The 21,433-nt window shown below is 36.6% G+C and overlaps 5 protein-coding genes across 7 annotated transcripts in view; 3 read left to right on the top strand and 2 right to left on the bottom strand.

Moving 5' to 3' along the window:
- Window positions 1-4,994, top strand: part of LOC113062870 (nuclear receptor coactivator 1-like) — a 49,790-nt gene extending 44,796 nt beyond the window's left edge. For both annotated transcript variants that reach the window (XM_026232908.1, XM_026232909.1), the window contains one exon: window positions 235-4,994. In XM_026232908.1, coding sequence (XP_026088693.1) covers window positions 235-402 — 168 coding nt within the window. In that variant the 3' untranslated portion in view covers window positions 403-4,994. The remainder of the gene's footprint in view (window positions 1-234) is intronic.
- A 61-nt stretch (window positions 4,995-5,055) lies between these two features.
- Window positions 5,056-6,020, bottom strand: LOC113062872 (putative peptidyl-tRNA hydrolase PTRHD1). Its single transcript, XM_026232912.1, has 2 exons — window positions 5,785-6,020; window positions 5,056-5,550 (listed from the first exon to the last, which is right to left on the bottom strand). The coding sequence occupies exons 1-2, from the start codon at window positions 5,992-5,994 to the stop codon at window positions 5,380-5,382; spliced, it is 381 nt and encodes a 126-aa protein (XP_026088697.1). The 5' UTR covers window positions 5,995-6,020; the 3' UTR covers window positions 5,056-5,379.
- A 22-nt stretch (window positions 6,021-6,042) lies between these two features.
- On the bottom strand, window positions 6,043-9,026 carry LOC113062871 (mitochondrial uncoupling protein 4-like). Its single transcript, XM_026232911.1, has 9 exons — window positions 8,635-9,026; window positions 8,297-8,485; window positions 8,091-8,175; window positions 7,881-8,003; window positions 7,093-7,205; window positions 6,923-7,007; window positions 6,750-6,842; window positions 6,556-6,658; window positions 6,043-6,473 (listed from the first exon to the last, which is right to left on the bottom strand). The coding sequence occupies exons 1-9, from the start codon at window positions 8,717-8,719 to the stop codon at window positions 6,402-6,404; spliced, it is 948 nt and encodes a 315-aa protein (XP_026088696.1). The 5' UTR covers window positions 8,720-9,026; the 3' UTR covers window positions 6,043-6,401.
- A 1,639-nt stretch (window positions 9,027-10,665) lies between these two features.
- On the top strand, window positions 10,666-12,449 carry LOC113062673 (costars family protein ABRACL-like). Its single transcript, XM_026232656.1, has 3 exons — window positions 10,666-10,672; window positions 10,988-11,095; window positions 11,676-12,449. The coding sequence occupies exons 1-3, from the start codon at window positions 10,666-10,668 to the stop codon at window positions 11,858-11,860; spliced, it is 300 nt and encodes a 99-aa protein (XP_026088441.1). The 3' UTR covers window positions 11,861-12,449.
- An 884-nt stretch (window positions 12,450-13,333) lies between these two features.
- On the top strand, window positions 13,334-21,214 carry LOC113062868 (headcase protein homolog). 2 transcript variants are annotated; one of them, XM_026232906.1, is made up of 5 exons: window positions 13,334-13,773; window positions 15,197-15,226; window positions 15,317-16,429; window positions 17,956-18,110; window positions 20,657-21,214. In XM_026232906.1, exons 1-5 carry the CDS (start codon window positions 13,617-13,619, stop codon window positions 20,819-20,821), a joined length of 1,620 nt encoding a protein of 539 aa, XP_026088691.1. In that variant the 5' UTR covers window positions 13,334-13,616; the 3' UTR covers window positions 20,822-21,214. The 2 variants fall into 2 exon arrangements, with proteins under 2 accessions (XP_026088691.1, XP_026088692.1); XM_026232907.1 differs by lacking the exon at window positions 15,197-15,226 and having other exon boundaries at window positions 13,335-13,773; window positions 20,657-21,210.
- Window positions 21,215-21,433: the final 219 nt, after the last annotated feature.

The raw sequence follows: 21,433 nt of genomic DNA, 5'->3' as shown, positions 1-21,433 counted from the left end.
CCACATGATCCTTCAGAAATCACTCTTAATATTCTGATTTGGTGCTCAAAAAACATTTTGTATTATTATCATCAGTGTGAGAAACTGTTGTGCTGCTTATTTTATATATTTTTTTTAAGTAATCTTTTTGTAATATTATAAATGTTAGTTGTAATTTTGTTCAATGTAATGCATTCTTTAAATCATATGTAACGTGACATGACGTGACGTTTTTCATTCATTCCCATTTCTCAGGTACAGCAGGTTCAGGTGTTCGCTGATGTCCAGTGCACGGTAAACCTGGTGGGAAGTGACTCCTATCTTAACCAGTCGGGGCCCATGGGGTCCCAGAAGGGCCCGAGCGGGACCCCCACAGCCCAGGCTCAGCAGAAAAGCCTCCTTCAGCAGCTCCTGACCGAGTGAGTCGCCCACCGTCTGCCAGAGGACCGTCTCCACATGTAGAGATTTTTATTCTTCACCTTTGGTTTCTATACAGTATATCTGCAGGGTCGGTGTCTGGGCCCAGGCTTGTGAGCTTTCATAGCCGTTCGACAAAGTGCTCATTCCTGGTCACCTTTTTAAATGTCTGTTTCCGGAAAGGAGAAAGGATCACGTTCCAGAAATTGCCAAGCCTGTAAAAAAAAAAAAAAAATAGGACCTGCTGCTTCAGCCGGCTGCACGTCCTGTCGGTCAGGCCAACGTTGCAGTGCTTCTTGGAGAGCAGCGCAGCAGCTGAGCTTGGATTGGTCGAACTGGAAACTGGAGCAGGCTGTTGTCATAGTGTTGCTATATTCATGGTGTATTGCTCAGTTTCAGCTGGATCTGTGACTGATAGGCTCTCCTCAGCAGTGCCTGATGATGGGAGGAATTTCCCACCTCTTTTTATTTGTTAGTCTGTTTTGTTTGTTGTCATTTTGTTTTATTTTTCTGTTTTTTTTTTTGTTTTTCTCTGTTGTCGTTTTCAGAACAAGCATCGCCAGGATGGGAGACTGCTCTGTAGTGCGTATCCGTCTGCCGCAAGCTTTCCTGGCAGCACCGTTTTGAAACAGCAGACATTTTTTTTAACCATGTCCTACACATTTCCCCCCCACAGCAGCTGTGAATACGAGCCACTTAGGGTCAACTCAGCCTATCAGTGTTGTTTGCGGCGACGTGTTGTGCAGGATGGTATTATTGTACAGCACAAATGGACAAAGTTGGGACAAGCTCACACTTTGTAATTTCCTTTAAAAATGAAACCTCATCAATTTACAGGCAACTCTTATTTCGGAAGCATCAACTTCACACCAGTTCCTTTCTAATGACTTTGAGAATCTGTCATGTCACTTTTGTCATTTTAAACGTAATCATCCATGGGGCTCTCGCACGCTCTCATATATCAAGAGACTCAAATTTTTACGATTGATATTGGTTATCGAACACCCCGGTAAATGTTACAAACCCTCTGTTGCATTGCACGCAGTTGCGAAAATGTAGATTGTACATTGATTTTCATTATACAGTTGAGTGTTTCAAGAATGCTCTTCAAAACCACAGGTGCTCTCTCCTGACTGGAGGAGCGAGGCGTTGTTTTGCGCAATGTCCGTACCGTCGGCTGCATTCTCTAGCTCTTTGACTGCTCATGAGACTACTGTTGCCCAGTCACACACTGTTCATCAGCGTTATCCTTTGTTCATTTACCCTACTAGTCATCCCCGATTGATTTCGAACCTAAAGATTTGCTATTTTAAGTGAAACGTGCTAATGTAAAATCAAATATTTTTTATTTTTTTGATCAAAGATGTCAAAACAAAAAGACTTGCTATGTTAGAAATTGATGTCTCGCCATTTGATCACAAGGTATTTCACAAATCGTGCAACATCATTGGAGCACAGCTCGTAACCGCGTTGCATGCGCAACCGTCTCACGTATTTTCATCCTCCTTTAACAGTGTTCTTTTGTTCGTGACACTATATAAAAATGTCTAATTTCGTAAAGCAGATTCTCAGTCGTCTACGAAATTCAGCCGGCAGTATGTACTGTTGAGATCGAGCCACTTTCTGCTATGTATAAATGTACATAGATATTTCAAAAAGCGAGATTAATTGACACATACATAACATTTAAGTCATTCAAGTCTGTGTTTTTCCCGTTTTTGGCTCACCGAAAAAACACAGATGTCGTAAATTAATAAACTCTGCCCTCCTCTTTGGGGAACAGGCATTCCTGTATAGATAAAAATGTTTTTTATGCAGTGGATAAGATTCATTTAATGAACCCTACCTGTCATCATTACCGTGTTTATGCCAAATATACCAAACTAGCAAACAGCGCCTATTAATACTGTTTTTATCGTTCTGATTTCTCATTTATAACGGCTCTCACAGTCAATACACAACATCAAGGTACAATAGAACTATTCAGAACCTGGATTATCAAAGTATTGTGTATATAACAGATAAATGTGAATATGTATCTGTTCAGAATCAACAAAATGTAGTGCTCCGAGTTTGTGGTAATAACTACTTGCTTCCATTTTTTTTTCTTTCTTTTTTTTGATATGTGTATGGCTGTCTGAAAGCGTGTATGTGTGTGATTAATACTGTATATCTGGTGTTTAAAATGGAAAAACAGACAAATGTCCTGATTTTGATTTTCCTTTTTGTTTTTTTATACCTGCAATTTTTCCTGTGGGTGTTGAGATTGCTCTATATGTGAGAATGGTTTAGCGACTGCTGAATGTGACTTTGCTGAGGGAGAAGCAGCATGGACTGGCTTTTGTACGGGTTAATTTAAAAAAAAAAAAAAGAAGAAAAAAAAAGGCCATATTATTTAATTTCTCTGTTGTCAAAGTTTAAACAGCTCTGACGAAGTGGAACCTTGGTTTGAGAACAGCACTGGCTTATCGTAGTGGGGTTTCGTCAACTGCCTGATGTAGTTTTTGCCATGTGTAAACGCATTTAAGACAAGAACGGATATATGACCAAAGCTTCAAGATACTAAAAGATCCATATCATATGCAAGGTTCATGCAATTCGACAAATGTAGCATTGAGTTTTTCCTGAATAGGTGTCCCGTATCCCGTCATGTTTATAACACTACCACTTTGTCTTTACTTTTTGGACATATTCCCTTTTCAAAGATGTTCAGTAGCGATTTTCTTCAGATGTTCCCCCGTTGCTACTGATCTACCAAACATGCAAATGCCTCATCGGGAGGAACTTTAGTCACTGTTTTCAGAAAGACAGATTCCTAACCGCTAGCTATGCACCTTTAGAGGTTTAAATAAAAAGCTTTAGGCTTTTGTTTTAAAACTGACTACTCCAAATGGATTATTGCCTTGAATGCAATATTCCAGTAATGCATGCTGACAAATATCTCCAGTTTTTCTTCTATTTAGTTTTTTAACTCAAGGATATACATCATTTGTAGTTCGAAACAAGTGGTTTCAAACTACTCGGGCTAAAAACGAGAAAACCATACTGATGCAACTATACTTCGATATTTGACTTTATTTAGCTGGATTCTTTATACCAAATTTGAGGTGCCTCTTGTACATATTTTCAGCATAGAGGACTGCTCCTCACCATTTGATGAACGTCATCTTGTTTATGAAGATTTTCTTATACTGACCTTTGTAAGACTTTTGCTGTATTTTACATGAAGTTTTTTACTAAAAACCTAAATGTACCAGGAACTTGCAAGGAATACAATCTAATTTTGCACTTTACACATGAATTACCAGGAAAGAGGCCATGTTTAAATCAGAATATAGCGTCATGTTCGGAAAAAAAAAAAAAGAATACCCCCTGAATGTATTTTTGCTAAGTGAAATGCCATTTTGCTTTCCACGAAAAATCTAAACGTGTCTCGGGTTCTTCAGGAAGAACTTGGCTTGGTGGACCCTCATCACTGGATCCCTTAAAAGAGCAGGGTAGCGGAGACTTTGCTACATGAGTGTTTTTCTGCTGCTGAACCATAGATCTAACTATGCCTATCTTCTTCAGGTGCTCCACCTCCCCTTTTCCCCGTCCTTTTAGTGATTGCGTTCAAGTTCAGACCTTCTGGCTTTATCTTTTAAAGACATTCCTCATCGTACTCTGCTTTCTGTTCATCCTGGTCTGTATCGTAGGCTTTGAAAGTCATTTCAGGCCCCGCATGCTCAGTGCCAAGTGCTAAGAACCATTTATGCCAACTTGTACAATCTGCATTTCCTCATATCATAGTAGTGAATCCTACGTATCGACCACCACACACTCTCCTCGTCATTCAGATGTCATCTCTAACACGGTATCATCTACAGTAGCTACTGTTTACCTGAGATTTTTCACATATTGTAAGTGCTGCCTTATTAATATCCAGATATTAGTTGTATTGGTAAAGGGAAGTCATGTGTTTGTAGCTCCACTGAAACGGCGCTTGTTCTTTCAAGGCAAGGTTCCACTTTTCACCTGTAAAATTAATATAAATAAACAAATATATATAGATATATACATTTTACTCATTTTGTCCAGTTTTGTATAATACTTGTGAACTTTTTTTTTTTCCCTTTTCTTAAGAGGCATCATTGCAGCTGTGTGTGGGACATAATGAATGAAGATGTATCTGGGAGACTTCTGCATGTTTTGTCATGTTTTTGTTTTCTCTATATCCAGGTTTATCTGGAGAATCCTACCTTTCTTAGGACGTTGTAGACAATCAGTCACATGCTGGGTCCAGCTCCTGCGGGATTGTCCTGCGGGCTGCAAAACTGTTTCGCATCTACTGAATCGGTCTTATTTTTCTTGTCCATTTCATGGAATTTTGTGGCTGCTCAAACTGAGATTTGAAGTTTACACACACATACATTTACACACACATGCATACATATACACTCAGACAAACAAGAAACACTCACTCGTGCATATGGCCCCTTTGTTGCTTTTCCAAGGTGTAGATACATACCTTGAAGGAAATTATGCTTTGACTAACAAATCTCTATAACATCCATGAATGTGAGAATGCAACACATTGCAATAAAGCACCATGTAAAAAAGGACTGCAAGTGCCATCTTTATATCTAGTGAATGGAATTTAAACTGTTTAATAACAGTTTGATTAATTATTATTTTGATGCAGTACAAGAAACTGAATGTGTATTTTTTTTAACAATACTTTGCCATATGAACATCCAGTCAGATAGTTATCATTAATATTTAGAACAACATAACCCAACATTCGTTCTTGGTTAATTGAGTCTGACATTAATGATATAAGTAAGATTAATTGTAAAACTGATTCATAAATGTAATTCACTAAAATGAACCCGCTCTTTTAAGAGTCGAAACAATATATGGATGAAAACCTGTTCCAGCAGGTTAATTTAGCCACATCCCATTCTGAACAATCTTTGTTTTTATATAGTACAATTCATACAGAATTCATTTGAAAAGCTTGAACTTTTTTAGAAATGGCTGCACGGCATCTTTAGGGTAAGGCTTCAATGCCAGACATGTGGGGATATTCTCTGGCTGCTCCATCCATAGCTTATGTGCAATGTCTTTTTCTAGTAGACTACTGGCAAGAGCGGAGAGAGATGCCTCATCTGGTGCCTGTGGGGAAAAGTAACAATAAAACTTAAAACTATAAAAATAGTACATAAATATTACTTTAATGAAATTTAAATTATTCACTTATTTATCACTTGCGAGTAGGCTAATGGATTTATTAGTATTTGTTAACAATTAGACTAGAGAGATCAAAGACTACTATATAATGCTACCCATCCTATCATGCACTGTAGAGACAGAATCGCATGATGCATGTGATGTAATTGCAGTACTAACCTGCAGCACTACTTTGTGCATGCTGTCCAGTTCTGCCAGATACTCCTGAGTATCAGAGTCACTGTAGTGTAAATGTATAGCAGCAGTGGCCGCGTGACAGGCTTGAGTAATAACCGCCCCTAAAGGCCACGACAAAGTGTGAATAAGGTCTGATCGGACGATGACATACTGGACTAAACGCCGAGACGAGCCGCTGCTCAGCGTTGCCATTTGATTGAATGTGAAAACAGCCAGAGCGGAAATGACACACACAGCGGGTTCATGTTTACGTTCCGGGTTTATTTCGTTTCTGCTCAATTGTTTTTGACTGGATGCCCTCTAGTGGTTGTTTGATCCAGGTTTGTTATAGTTAAGAAAACTAAAACCATTTAAAAAATGTTAAAAGAAGACAACAAATGTCTTTTTTTTTTTTTTTAAAGGACTTAATGATTGCTATGCCATTTACATTTTTCCAGCACCATACAGTGATCAAACAACTTCATCCTAATATTCGTGTCCTGCAATGTGTACCTGCATACAATTAAATTCACACCTAAAACATGAGGACTGGAATGTTCAGCTCAGAAACTTTATAGAGACAAAGTAAAAAAATATTCTAGGTCCAACTCTTAAATTCGTCAAAACGAGCTGATGCCCATTGCTCGTCTCATTTGCTCAAATGTAAGCCAGAAAGTCAAAGACCAGGGAGCCTAGGAACGAAAACAGAGTTAGAATAGGAAAACAAGACAATAAAACTTGAATAAACTCATGTCATATTTAAAGTGATAGTACCATTCTAAACCAAGTTGGTAGAAATCCTTTATAGAGGGAAAAAAATCCTTCTTTTCTCACAGACTGAACCAGACAGTCAGTAGAAGACTTGTAGAGAAGACCCCTGCAAACAGAAGCATAAAAATATGTTAATATAACAAACTAAAAAATTGTTTTAAATACACATCAGCTTTAAAAAAATACACCAAACGAACCTCCCATTTGAATCCCGTGGCTGGTTCATTACTCTAGTTTTCACCACATCAGCTGGTGTTCCCATAATAGCTGCAACCAATCCTGAGCATACGCTGTAAAAAATGTTTTGCAACATACTGTTGAACATGACATCATTAGGTATGGCAACATTAGTATAATAGCAAACTTTCACCTGGCCAATCCGTGACAAATGCTGTTGTCTGGTATGGAGGTGTTTCTCAGCAGAAAATGCTTTACGGTATCGTATGTCATGAGATCTAAATGTGTAATAAGGTGAAAAATATTTAACGTGTTACAAAAGGGCAGCTGACAATTGATTTCTAGAAGTCTTGGCTACTGTACCTCCTAAATTGACCAGTGCAGCTCTCTGAACGTTGGGAACCCATCCAGCCCAAAGGCCTCGTATTCCTCCCTCTGCTACGATCTTTGTAAATGCGTGGTAAACCCCATGTACTCTGTCAGTTTAAAAACAACGGATGAATTAAGGGAATCATTCATCCAAACACTTACTCACCCTCAGGCCATCCAAGATGTAGATGAGTTTGTTTTTTTATCAGAACAGAATTTTACCATTTCATCACTTGTTCACCAATAGATCATCTGCAGTGAATGGGTGCCGTCAGAAGGAGAGTCCAGAAGAATCCACAACTTATGCAAGTAAAGTAAACCACAAAAATTTGTCTGAATCAGGAGAGAGATAGAGAGGTGAAAACAGTCTAAAACATTGCTAAGCAAATATGTCAGTAGATTTTGATGTAATAGGACAACAGGGGACGGACCTTTCATCTGAGGAATTGTAATTATGGATTATAGACTAGTATTTTGGCCAGAGGCGATGATTTAAAACACCTTAATGGTGTATTTGTTTATTACAAATGCAGCTTTTTACTTACAAGATGTTAATTGATTGACTGGAGTTGTGTGGATTATGTTTTTAATCAGCTGCTTGGACTCTCATTCTGACGGCACCCATTCACGCCATTGGTGAGCAAGTGATGTAATGCTGAATTTCTCCAAATCTCTTCAGATGAAGAAACTAACTCATCTACATCTTGGACGGCCTGAGGGTTAGTACATTTTCAGCACATTTTAATTTTAGGGTGAACTATTCCTTTTAGTCTATGTCTCACCTTGGCGGCTTCCCTTCTAGACGACGCCTGCCCTCCATTTGCATCTGAACCTTCACTAGATCTGTCGGACTAGCGATGAACTGGCCCAAGGCACCTGATATCATACTGCCGATCACTGCTTTCCTATACACATCACAGAACATATGCTGATCCCATCTATTTAGACTTTAATCACTGTCCTGTTTCATATTCCACAACTGTTTCCCTCACCATACTGGAAAAACGCCATCTTCAGATCTTCCCAGGACAGATTCCCTGAGCTGTTCATAAGCTAACATCCTGCCGCCTGAATACACTAAAAATGAGGAATTCCAAAGGTCAGAAGGGGATTCAAATACATATATTTAATAATTCAGGAAAGTGCATCAAGATTTTATTCTGTACATGCATATAACACATTGCAATTAACATTTTACCTATATGTCTGTAGATAGCTGGTGTGACCCCTTGCCACAGTTTCAAGGGCCCCTCTTCTCGCACTATACCTAGAGCTGTGCTCAGCATGCCCCTGTATTTTGGAGGCTGTACATTTCCACCATGATGTCGTGAACCACCTTCACCCTGTACCTGAAGTCTGGTTTTGGTAAGGTCCAGAGGAAATGTGACTAAAATAATTTTTTTATAAACAGACAGACAGAAGTACACTCAAATGATTATTAACATATACTGTATTGTAGACATTAATTAATATATCAAAATATGAATTTATTTTTTTATTCATTATTTTAAAAACTAGAAAAGGATGCGTAGCTACCTAACTCTGCAACAGTTGCAGCACATGCTGACAGAGTGAACTTTGATACTCGGGGCCATCGCGAATTTTCTTGTACAGGAGACATAGCAGGCTGCCGGTGTCCTCTGATTCCCACTGAAAAAATGTATATATATATATATTTATGAATGTAAAACGATTTCCCAAAAGAACCACGAGCCTGGAGTGTATGCTCGTGTTTACTCAGTAAGACAGCGGACTACGACCTTTAATAAGAGGCGAAACCTTGTTTTTAAAACCATACCGGTTGGTCAGTGTAGTTACTGACCCCCTTACGTAATACGTTGTAGACTACAAAAGAAGCGTCAGGCACCTAAAACCACATTTCCCACATTTCAAAGGGGCGTCAACAAACATCCTAAACTTCTCTAAGGACCGCCCGTCATTTTCGTACGCATGCGCATTCTATCTATCGCTTTTTTCTTCAAATTTCATATATAGGCTACTCATTTATATTATATTAACGTTGAATTGTCCAATTGTCCAAAAAAAGCAGTTTTATGCAGTGAATCTGATTTTGCTGCTTGCTAAATTCCACATTCACAGATGCAAATATTAAAATTCCATATCTCTCTTTTTTGTTTCCATGAGAGAATCTGAGCAATACATGATCCATGACATGATCGTCTAGGAACAAAATGCTTTAAAAAACTTTGTTTGTAACTAATTTCCTATTGACATGTCTCAAATAGTTTTTTTCCCCAGGTTATAATGTATTAAACACCCCCTTTTTATATATATATATATATATATATATATATATGTATATATATATATATATATATATATATATATATATATATATATATATATATAATTGTCTATTATTTGTATTTGTTGATATTTGTATTGCTGTTTTTGAGCATTAATAAAAAAAAAATTAAAAAAATTGCAGGAATCAATAATAAATTGCTGTTTACTGCCATCTGGTGTCTAGTAAATGAAATTTCACACACACACACACACACACACACACACACACACACACACACACACACACACACACACACATACACATACACACACACACACACATATATATATATTTATATATATATATATATATATATATATATATATATATATATATAGTTCAAACAGGTTGCATCGCATTTTCATGGAATGTTGCAGTAAATTAAAATAATAAATTAGTATTACTTGTATTATTTACGCATCAAACGTATAATAATAGTAAACAGGTTATAGTTTATTTTAATTGCCAAAACAAGCTATACAACAAAGAGTTAGGCCTACATTATTAGAATCACAGACGTCCATTAAAGCTGTTGTTTAATCTGTTATGTGTACTTTTAATGTCAGTATCTTTTACACATGTAGCATCAAATCTAAAAGCGCTTATACATTTGACATTTTGTTGAGATATGGCATCACTCAGCGGCATAGTATTAGTGTCTGTGCCATTACAAAATAATCCAAAAATTCAATTTAGGTTAACAAATTACTTTGTAACTAGTTTAACCTAATGAGGGCCGTTTAATGTGACGTCACACACACCAAGCCATCTAGGGGAGCTCTTTCTCACTGTAATCAGCAATCGGCGGCACAAAACCACCACAAAGGTAAGAATATACAACGTACATCTGCTTTGTAATGATTTTGATGTTAATGAATTATTCGTCCGAATATATGTTTTTTCCCCGCCAGTAGAGTTATACTTTAATAATCCAGAATCTGTATGCAACCCTTTTTGATGCCGTGTGAATGGATTTACGCATAGAAGTGTTTGTTTGTTTATTTATACTTTAGGGAATTCAATCTGTGTGGTGATAGTTCAAAATATGTGTGATTCACAATGTGCCTCAATGCAATTTTTCACACATTTCTCTCACTTTCAGTGTTCAGATTAGTAGGCTACTTCCGCATTGCTTGATCAAATGATAATCCTCGTGCTCAATGAAAGCCGTGCAGACTATTACTAATTATGCCTCATTATGTTTAACCAGCGGTTTGGCTTGTAGGCCACACGTATTATTTTCTCAAGCAAAATTCAAGATGATAAGTAATTATAATCTTTATATGGGCAGCATCTGCAATAAACCGGTGGGGTGCGGTGTTGCAATTCTCAACTCATCCAGAGAGGGCGCTAAATGAAGCGTGTAAAGAATTAAAATCAGATTAGCTATTTATTATTCAGCACGTGTTTACTGTTGTAATCCACGTAAGAATGCTTAGGACGTTTTAAACGAACTATTTAATATTCCTGTAATATGTTTACATATTCAAACATGAATCAGCATTGCATGACCCAAAGCTAGACTATAGGAATCTCAATATATCCTAAAGCAGGTGTGTCAAACTCAGTTCCTGGAGGGCCGCAGCCCTGCAGAGTTAAGTTCTAACCCTGCTCCAGCACTTATATCATGTAGTTTTCAAATAGAAGTTACACTGCTCGTTGATGAGATCCGTCGATTGGGCAGTAAAAGTAAGTCTTGTGCTGTTTTTGATCAACATTGTTGGTATAACGTCTGAGACCACCAGTGAAAATGCTTATTTTGCCCTGTTTTGCCAATTCCAAATAATGATATTAAAATGAGTGAAAAGTTGATTCGAAAATTAAACATTAAAATGTTTGGTTTGATCTGCTTTTCTATTGTCAAAGAGCATCTTATACATTTATCTAATTAAGTTTGTTTTGCAATGTTTTTGAAATAAGTATTTTATTCTCACCAACGTTGCGTTTATTTGATCACATTATTGTAAATATTATTAACATTTAAAATAAGATTTTTTAAATATAGTTTAATATATTTTAAACTAATTTATTCCTGTGATGGCAAAGCTGAATTTTCAGCAGCCATCAGTCCAGTCTTTAGTCGTTTAATTTCTATTAGTTGACACAAATTCAGGTGTCATTGTGGTATTTGGCTCTCTGTGCTCGTTTTTCTTTTGAAATTTGCCAACACTGGTTCTATGTTGGTTTAGTGCTTTATTAAGAATATAAATGTTCATGGTTGTTAATTAATTATTTAGAGCGAGCCTTGACCACTCTCACTGTCTCACAGATGCAGATGGGAAGATCAGCGTCAAATTTGGAGTCTTGTTTAATGATGACCAGTGCGCCAACCTCTTTGAAGCTCTGGTCGGAACGCTGAAAGCGGCCAAGCGAAAGAAGGTCATCACGTTCGAAGGGGAGCTCTTACTGCAAGGAGTACATGACAACGTTGATGTCATATTACTGCAGGACTGAATTTAACGGTCTTCTCTAAACTCTCTAAAGGTGAAAATGTGTTTTAGACAGGTCACTGCTACATTTTGATATGGAAATATACTCCAGAATGTAACATTTTTGTATACTGGGTTGGAATATTTTTATACCGCAACTTTACGCTCAGGGGAGTGATCGGCACAAAGTTTTTGTAAAGTAGCAATCTTCCCTGTTCAAACAACTCAACAGCCATATCATTAAATAGCACAACCTTTATAGTGTTCATGATCATGTAACTGGTTTTCTGGGACTGAATGAACCTATTTGAAATTAATATCCATGCAGGTTAATATCAGTTTGACAGATTATACCTCTGATGTCTTATTCTGACTGTATTGATTGTAGAATGCATAATGGTCGTCTGCGGTGATCATGAGGTTGTTTCTTTGCAGTATCATTACTGTGACATTAAAGTTATGTGTGCCATTAAATCTCAAATGCTGAGAAACAGAAATTAGTAAATAGCATGTGTCTGCTTTATGATTTTCTGGAATTAAATGTAAAAAAAACAACAACTTCAAATCATCAACTGTACAGTGTGATATTGTTTTATAAAGCTCTTGCAAAAAGATCTCCTTGTTTACTTGTGTTGTTCTTGTTATTTATATCTGTAGAAATGTGCTAGGAATCCCAATGGTGCAGTTTGTGCCATTTCAAGCTCAGGAAGACCTTAGCATGAGTAGCAATAGGAATTAAACAAATCAATAAAAAATAGGGGGGGAGTGTGTTTATAACTTTCTACTGTGTCATTATGAGGATTATGCCAGAATGATTGCATATAAACTTGGAAAACCTTTTTAATTTTTTTTTTTTTTTTTTAAGATAAATGTAGAATAATTTAAAACTGACTTTAACCTTAGTGTGTATTTGGATTTCTATGTTGCTGCCTTATTCTTATGATAGTTCATCTGCTTCTAAAATGGCTGGAGACAGTTGATTTAAAAAGTGTAATAAACTAATATAAATGCATGAACTGGAGTCGAGACTTCTATTTCACATTTCTGACTTTTTATCTTTAAATGCACGAGCCTAGTTAAAATGGACATTTAAAGATTTGATTGGTTCTTAGGACTGGATAAAGTTCTTCTTTAGAAGTAAAGTAAAAATTACATTTTTTATATATTTTTAAAAAATAAAGCTCATTCTGATTAAGTATAACTTAAAACAAGGTTCCCCGGTGATACAGCTGTGAAGAACCATTTCTGGGTTCTTTAAAGTACATGAATAGTTCTCTAATCAAAAAATGTTCTCTAATCAAATCCATTTAGCTAAGGTTCTACTTAGACCCTTGATTTTTTTTTTTATCTATATAAAAGCTCAAATAACGTATATCACTTTTAAAGCCATATGTGGCAAAGCATTTATGACTAATAATTTTAGCAGTGTGTCGATTATTTATTTGCTCGGGACTCCCTCTTAGGTCTGTGCTGCTATTAATAACTCCGAGCTCTAGGTCTGGATCAGAGATGGAGGCGGGGCCAGAGGAACATTCTCTCTTCAGAGCAGGAATCAAAACAAGAGAGGGACACGCCTTCTTCATGGTGTACCTCTGCTGTCAAGATTGCCTGCACAAATCTGGAGGAGGATGATGATGAGGACGATGATGATCGAACTGTAACATCGGCACCCCCCGTGCATTACAGTTCGCAGTGAATTCGCCAAGCACCCTCGACATGATATCCGCAGAAATGCTTGGTGGCGGTCGCTGACAGGCTGCATTCATACTGAGCGCACCATTATGCCCAACCAAAAAAGCAACAAGGGGAAGAGAAATAAACGCACGAACAGTAGCGGGGACGAGCAAGAAAATGGAGCCTCTGCGTCTGCGGTTACAGGAGGAACTGCCTCGGTGTTGACTGGAGCGACAGCGGGTCCGCCGAGCGACAATAGAAGCGGTAAGAACGTCACTTCAGTCAATGTTCTACCAAATGCTACGTTTCTCTGAACGTGCGTGCGCGTTATCTTCCTTTTAATGTTCCCTCGCTTGCAGCAACTTGTTTAGTGCGCGTGTCATCACCATCAGAATTGTTACGACATTGCATGGAGATTTCCGTCTTTTCACTGATCTTGCTGCACAAAGTGGTTGCTTAGGCCTTGTTCAAGGGCAGATGCACTTGAAATAGAGTTGCATGCGATTTGGGGATCAGTGTTGTGTAATGGCAGATCATATCACGCTAATGATGTGCAGTTAGAGTGTTTCAAAATCCATAGAATCGGTTTGGCTCTTGAGGTAATGGAAAGTGGAATCTGTCTTTGAGTGGCAGTTATGAATAATGAGCAAGAGCTGTTGAATATCACTGCTCTTTTATATTCAGTACTACAGAACGATGTTTATTTTATTATTTGTTGTAACTGTTTATTGACGGATAGCAAATATGTTTTAGGCAAATTGTATGAAAAAAAAGTTCAGAAAACTTTTTGCAGGTTATTAAGTGATGCATATGCTGGAATCTGGACTGGAACCGCTTTTATGAGTGGAGCGGAGCCACATGGCTGTTCCTAAATGCGTTCAAAACAAGCTTTGAGCACCTGACTCCACTCCATGTTTTAAATGTAACTTGTGAGAGAAACCCAGTAAGAGCGATTATTGAGAAAACAGAAGAAAACACAGTGACACAATTCTGTCACTCCATACTTCTATAGTCTGAATTGAAAGGTAGTGTACAAACAGAAAAAGGCAGCGCTTTACAATCAGATTTAAAGAATGAAGCTCTCTATTGTATAATTGTCTTTCTCTGTTTCTCTAGAGACACACACTCAGACTTCATTCATAGGAGTGTTGCGTAATATTTGTTCTATTTGAGTGGGATTCGCACCCACAGAGTTATCATAAATAGAAATGATGTATTGAATGTACTGACATTGAACGTTCTGCCAGTGGAGCTGCTTGAATCTATGAATAGATGTCCGTTAGTGAATTTGTTGAAGGTTTTCTTTATTCAAATGTTTCTCATGTTATTTTTTGGGGTTGATTTATTAATTCAGTCTTTATTTTTTTACATTAGCGTGCAAAACATTTAACCCCACGTAAAATAAGAATACTCTTTTTTTTGTGTGTGTTTAATATAAGGCATTGTAATCTGTAATACATATATTTTACCATATAGGAATCCAGAAATATAAATCCTTACCCTCATGTTGTACCAAGCTCATTTTTTTCTCCCTGGGACACAAAAGAAGATATTAGGCAAAATAACAGCCTAAGTCACAACTTTTAACAATTAATTGACAATTAAGTCACTTTCATTGCATCTTCTTTTCACCTACAATGAAAGTGTATCACTTTAACATCTCTTTTTCTTTTCCCACCGAATAAAGAAAGTCATACTGATTTGGAACAACATGAGGGTGAGTAAATAATGAAAGCATTGTCATTTTTAGGTGAGCTACTCCATCACATGAAACCTAAATGAATATAATCTTGACTGTGTTTGGCAGAGGCCCCATGTGCCACTCCATTAGTGTGCAGTCTGGGCCGTCCCATTGACCTTGAGAAGGACGACTACCAGCGTGTGGTGTGCAACAGTGAACTCTGCCCTTACGGCAATTGGATGCACCTGCAGTGCTTCTATGAGTGGGAGAGCAGCATCCTGGTACAGTTCAACTGCATCGGCCGGGCCCGCAGCTGGAACGAGAAGCAGTGCCGACAGAACATGTGGACCAAAAAGGGCTACGATCTGGCCTTCCGCTTCTGCTCCTGCCGCTGTGGTCAGGGACACCTGAAAAAAGACACGGATTGGTACCAGGTGAAGCGCATGCAGGACGAGCGCAAGAAGAAGTTGCCAGAAAAAGGGAGCTGGAAGCCCAGCGCTTCTGCCTCCGGAGGTGGCGCTTGCGGTGGAGGTGGTCCGGAAGCTACCGATGAGTCTAAGAAAGGGAAATCATCTGCAGGCCATAAGCTAGCACACCGTGGCTCCAGTCAGGAACTGTCTCGCAGACAATCAGCAGACTGGCAGAACTCTCAGGAGAGATGTCACACTGGTACTCCCAATGCCGTCGGCGGGGTTTCCCACGGGCTCCGCTCCCCTTGCGAATCCCCCGCTCAGTCCCCTCCTTCAGGCTTCTCCTCGTTCTCCCCACAGTCCCTCAGTGGCCCGCGGTGTTCAAGGCACCTGGGTGAGTTTCTTAAGAACGCGGTTCATACGGAAGGACACAGGAAGCATCTGCTGTCTGGAGGCGGGCTGGCACGTGGCGGGGCTCAACTTGAGCAGGGAGCCGCTAACATGTGCCTCCCTCGGCTTTCTCCCGGAGACAACCCTGTGCAGTTCTTAAGGAGGCTGGATCTTTCTGAGCTGCTCACGCACATTCCCCGACACAAGCTTAACACCTATCATGTGCGAATGGAGGACGATGCCCAGGCCGGCCAGGGAGAGGATCTCAGGAAGTTCATCCTCTCTGCACTCAGTGCGAGTCACCGCAATGTGGTGAACTGTGCCCTCTGCCATCACACCCTGCCCATCTTTGAGCAGTTCCCTTTAGTGGATGGAACGCTGTTCCTGAGCCCTTCACGCCATGATGAAATTGAGTATGATGTCCCTTGCCATTTACAAGGTGAGCAAATTCACTTTTCTCACTATTTCTCATTTACTTCTCATATATATATATATATATATATATATATATATATATTTATATTAGTGTGGAAAGTGTTATTCTGCATCAGTGTCCCATAAATTTCTACAATTTATTATACATCTGTGTCCCATAAAATTTCAGTTGAACTTAAGTTCTGGTTTACAATTACATTTATGCATTTGGCAGGCACTTTTATCCAAAGCAACTTACAGTGCATTCAGGCATAAATATTTTAGCCATGTTTGTTCCCTGGGAATCGAACTCAGGACCTTTTGCATTCCCACACAATGCTCTACCACTGAGCCACAGCTTTAAATTCCATTTTCATTCATTTAAACAAGTTTCAGTTAATGCGAACTGAATTATTTTAAGTTTGGACATTGCTGTATTATTTTAAGTTTACTCAGTTTCATGAGTTCACATCTACATTACATCTAATCTTAAGGCGAATATCAAGCATAATTTAGCGTGCTGTCCTGGGGGAGGGGTCCGGGCCCGGAGCATAGCCCGAAACCAAAGAACTGTAATTTTTTTCACTATCAATTTTATATCTTTTTTATTATTAAAATATAGAGTAAAAATATTATTTAGGGATGCACAATACATATATGTTCAGAATTGTTTGCTAGGCAATATATTTAGTTATTAAATGTTCATGCTCATTTGTTCTGTTTTAACATTTAGAATACTTATGTTATATTCTAACAATCATTTAAAGTTAATCTTTAAAAACACAAATAATTCAGACATTGTTAATTGTCATCTTAAACTAATTTCATTACAAATATATATTTTTTTAATACACATTATAATGTTGTGATGCATAAAATCACTTGTAGCATTTAAAATCAATAATTGTAATTGTTTTTTTTTTGCATTTTTATTAATAAGTTGTATAGAATTTAATATTTTCCTTTTTTGGTTAGCAGCTATTACATGAAAATAATTATTCAACAAATTTTTAGTATTAATATATTTACAGAAGTGATATTATCAGTATACCTAAAATAAAAATATCACTTAGTACCTTGTTTTTTGCTGTTGGTTCACATTGCCATTTTTTTTTTTTTCATCGAGTCTCTTTTGCCCTGGTTACAAAAGAGCTTTTACTTTTTTTGGAACATTGCAGGCACACTGTTAATGGCTAAAATGCCAAGAACAGCAACAAATGTTCCATTCCCTGCTTTTCCATTTTTATTAAATAACATTGAGCCGAGTGAGTTGATAAACTGTGCATGATATTCATTTTACCATAACAAAAACAATTCAAGTATCATTAAGTAGCTTTTGAGAATGAAATATGACTGTTGTTAAAGACTAAAGCAGTTTTGAGCAAAGTACCGAAACATAAATAACTTTTCTTCTTCTAATAAAGAAGCAAAGCAGCTGTGACAGATAATAATGCTTTGATCATGGCATATCATTAACCCTCTATCAGAATATATTTTCATTAATTAGAGTCTAATTGCAGTTTAAAAGGGTTTTCTGTTTATGTTCTAAAGGGAGGTTGATGCACCTTTATGCCATCTGTGTGGACTGCCTGGAAGGAGTGCACAAAATCGTGTGTATAAAGTGCAAGTCCAGGTGGGATGGAAGCTGGCACCAGCTGGGCACAATGTACACATACGACATACTGGCTGCGTCACCCTGCTGCCAGGTAATCAATTTGTTTGTGCTCATAAATACCTAAATTATATATATATATATATATATATATATATACACATATTGTTCTAGTACATTTAAATTGTGTGTGTGTGTGTGTGTGTATATATATATATACACACACACACACACATATATATATATATATATACATATATATATATATGTGTATATATATATATATATATATATATATATATATATACACACACACATATATATATATATATATATATATATATATATATATATATATATATATATATATATATATATATATATATATATATATATATACACACATATATATATATATATATATATATATATATATATATATATATATACACATATATACAGTACAGACCAAGAGTTTGGAAACATTACTATTTTTAATGTTTATGAAAGAAGTTTCTTCTGCTCATCAAGCCTGCATTTATTTGATCAAAAATACAGAAAAAAACAGTAATATTGTGAAATATTATTACAACTTAAAATAATAGTTTTCTATTTGAATATACTTTAAAAAAAAAATTATTCCTGTGATGCAAAGCTGAATTTTCAGCATCATTACTCCAGCCTTCAGTGTCACATGTAACATCCAGTCTATCACATGATCATTTAGAAATCATTCTAATATTCTGATTTATTATGAGTGTTGGAAACAGTTCTGCTGTCTAATATATTTGATGAATAAAAGGTTAAAAAGAACTGCATTTATTCAAAATAAAAAAAAATTCTAATAATATATATTCTAATAATATATTTTCTTTACTATCACTTTTTATCAATTTAACACATCCTTGCTGAATAAAAGTATTGATTTTATTTAAAAAAAGAAAGAAAACAAATTACTGACCGCAAATGACTGACCAGTAGTGTATATTGTTATTACAAAATATTTATATTTTAAAAACATAGCTTCTTTTTTTTTGTTTTTACTTTTTATTCATCAAAGTATCCTACAAAAGTATCACATGTTCTGATAAAATATTAAGCAGCAGAACTGTTTCCAACTTTGATAATGAATCATCATATTAGAATGATTTCTAAAGGATCATGTGATAATGATCCTAAAAACTCAGCTTTGCATCACAGAAATAAATGATAATTTAAAGTATAATACATTTAAAAACAATTATTTTAAATTGTAATAATATATCAAAATATTACATTTTTTTTCTGTATTTTTGATCAAATAAATGCAGGTTTGATGAGCAGAAGAAACTACTTTCAAAAACATTAAAAATAGTAATGTTTCCAAACTTTTGGTCTGTACCGTTTATATATATATATATATATATATATATATATATATATATATATATATATATATATATATATATATATATATATATATATATATATATATATATATGGAGATCAAAATTAGAGAACAATCTATAAACAGTAGATTTTTTTTTTCTGAAACATAGTGATCAAAATTAGAGAACAGTAACCACTGTAACCACAAATTTTGGAGGGTTACAGCTCTCAGAAATTAGTAGGAAGTGTAGAGACCCCTGCTTTGAGTGAGCCATAAGGACGTCAATAGTTTCTCACACTGAGCTGGTGTGATCTTGGCCACTCTTCTTCCAGTTTCTTCCATAGTTCGGTAACTGTACAGTAGTGGGTTTCTTGGCCATAACTTTGTCACCAAGGATTTTTCCAAGGAAATTTTCAGCCGAGCTTAAATCAGGAATCTGGGAAGGCCATTTCATTATTTCAGTGTTCTTGGCTTCAAGGAACTGGTTTACCCATTTTGCAGGGCTTTGTCTTGCATGAAAATTGCAGGATGATTGGGAGATGCTTGCAGGGAAGTTACTGCATGTTGCTGAAGGAGGTTCTGATAAATATTTGCATTCACCCTTCCTTGTAGCTTTATAAGAGGCCCAACTCCTAGTGCAGAACCATGACACTTCCTCCTCCACCTTCCACTGACTTATTTATGCACTTGGGTTTTAGTCTTTCCCCAGTTTGACGCCAAACATAATGTTTCCGATCAGACCCAAATAAATTAAACAAGAAATTACAGATTTGGAACGACAAACTTCTTGTGCAGTGGTTGAAAAGGTCATACCTTTGCCCTTCATCTGTACAACGTCCTTTTGCAGGGTTTCAGTCACCTTAGAGCAGCCCGCCTTCTTGCAATCTTAGTGAATATTGGAGGAATGCTGCCAGTTAAATAGGAAATTGGCACCATATGCCAGATTAACACCAATAACTTGGAGTTATCTGTAAGTGTTCTCTAATTTTGAAAAGTGTTTTTTCTTTTTTTTGTATCTCATATAAGTTTTTTATACTGTGCTTCAGAATAAAATAAATGTATGAAATATGCTTAAAATACTGTCCATCTACTCCTGTTAAGATAACTTAAACAGAAATCTTGAAATTTAGGAAATCAAACTTTAGATCTCCACTGTGTATATATTTTGTGTGTGTGTGTGTGTGTGTGTGTGTGTGTATGTATATATATACATACATACATATAAAACCAAATTTCGGTTTTAAATGCACCACCACTCTCTGTCTGCCTAGGCCCGGCTGAACTGCAAGCATTGTGGGAAACCTGTCATAGACGTACGTGTGGGCATGCAGTATTTCTCTGAGTACAGCAATGTACAGCAGTGTCCTCACTGTGGCAATCTGGACTATCACTTTGTAAAGCCATTCTCCTCGTTCAAAGTTCTCGAAGCTTATTGACAAAAGTTGCATTTGCATGCTAGTATTTTCCCCTGTTTTTTCTATTGATAGAATTACTTATTTTGGGCTCTTGTCGACACTTTGTGTGGAATTAGTTATCTTTAGGAACACAATAGAAAGAATCAAAGCATACAATGTTGATCGTCGAAGAGCGTGTCTTTTAATAAAAGAAAAAGGGTATGCTTTTGCGTATATACTAATGCCACCCTTGAAATGTTTGAGCTTGCATTTTAAAAAAACAAAGCAACAATACTGTGACAAGTGAATGTATCTCTGTATGCCAAATTTGCTTTTTTTTGTACAAAAACAAACAAGAAAACAATAAAATACATAAAAGGATCTTTCTTTTTCACAGACTAATTATTAATTATTCCATGGCTTGGTCAGTTATCTTTTTGATCTCAATCTCATCCACCCAAGGGCCTGTCTGCATAATTCCTGTTTTCCATTTCAAATAGCAATGCTCAATGAACATCATTATTGCAGATGAAGCAGCTTCTTTGATCAAATGAGCAGGCACTCTCATGTGGACAACCTTTGGTTTGTGAATCTTGGAAGACAAAGACGCTTATTGAATGGCAGAAATAAATACATTTTTTGTAGGTAAAATTT

This window comes from Carassius auratus, chromosome 45 (genome assembly GCF_003368295.1).
Source record: "Carassius auratus strain Wakin chromosome 45, ASM336829v1, whole genome shotgun sequence".
Lineage (NCBI taxonomy): Eukaryota > Metazoa > Chordata > Actinopteri > Cypriniformes > Cyprinidae > Carassius > Carassius auratus.
Note: the sequence above shows the minus strand (reverse complement) of the source record. Positions and strands in the feature narration are given on the sequence as shown.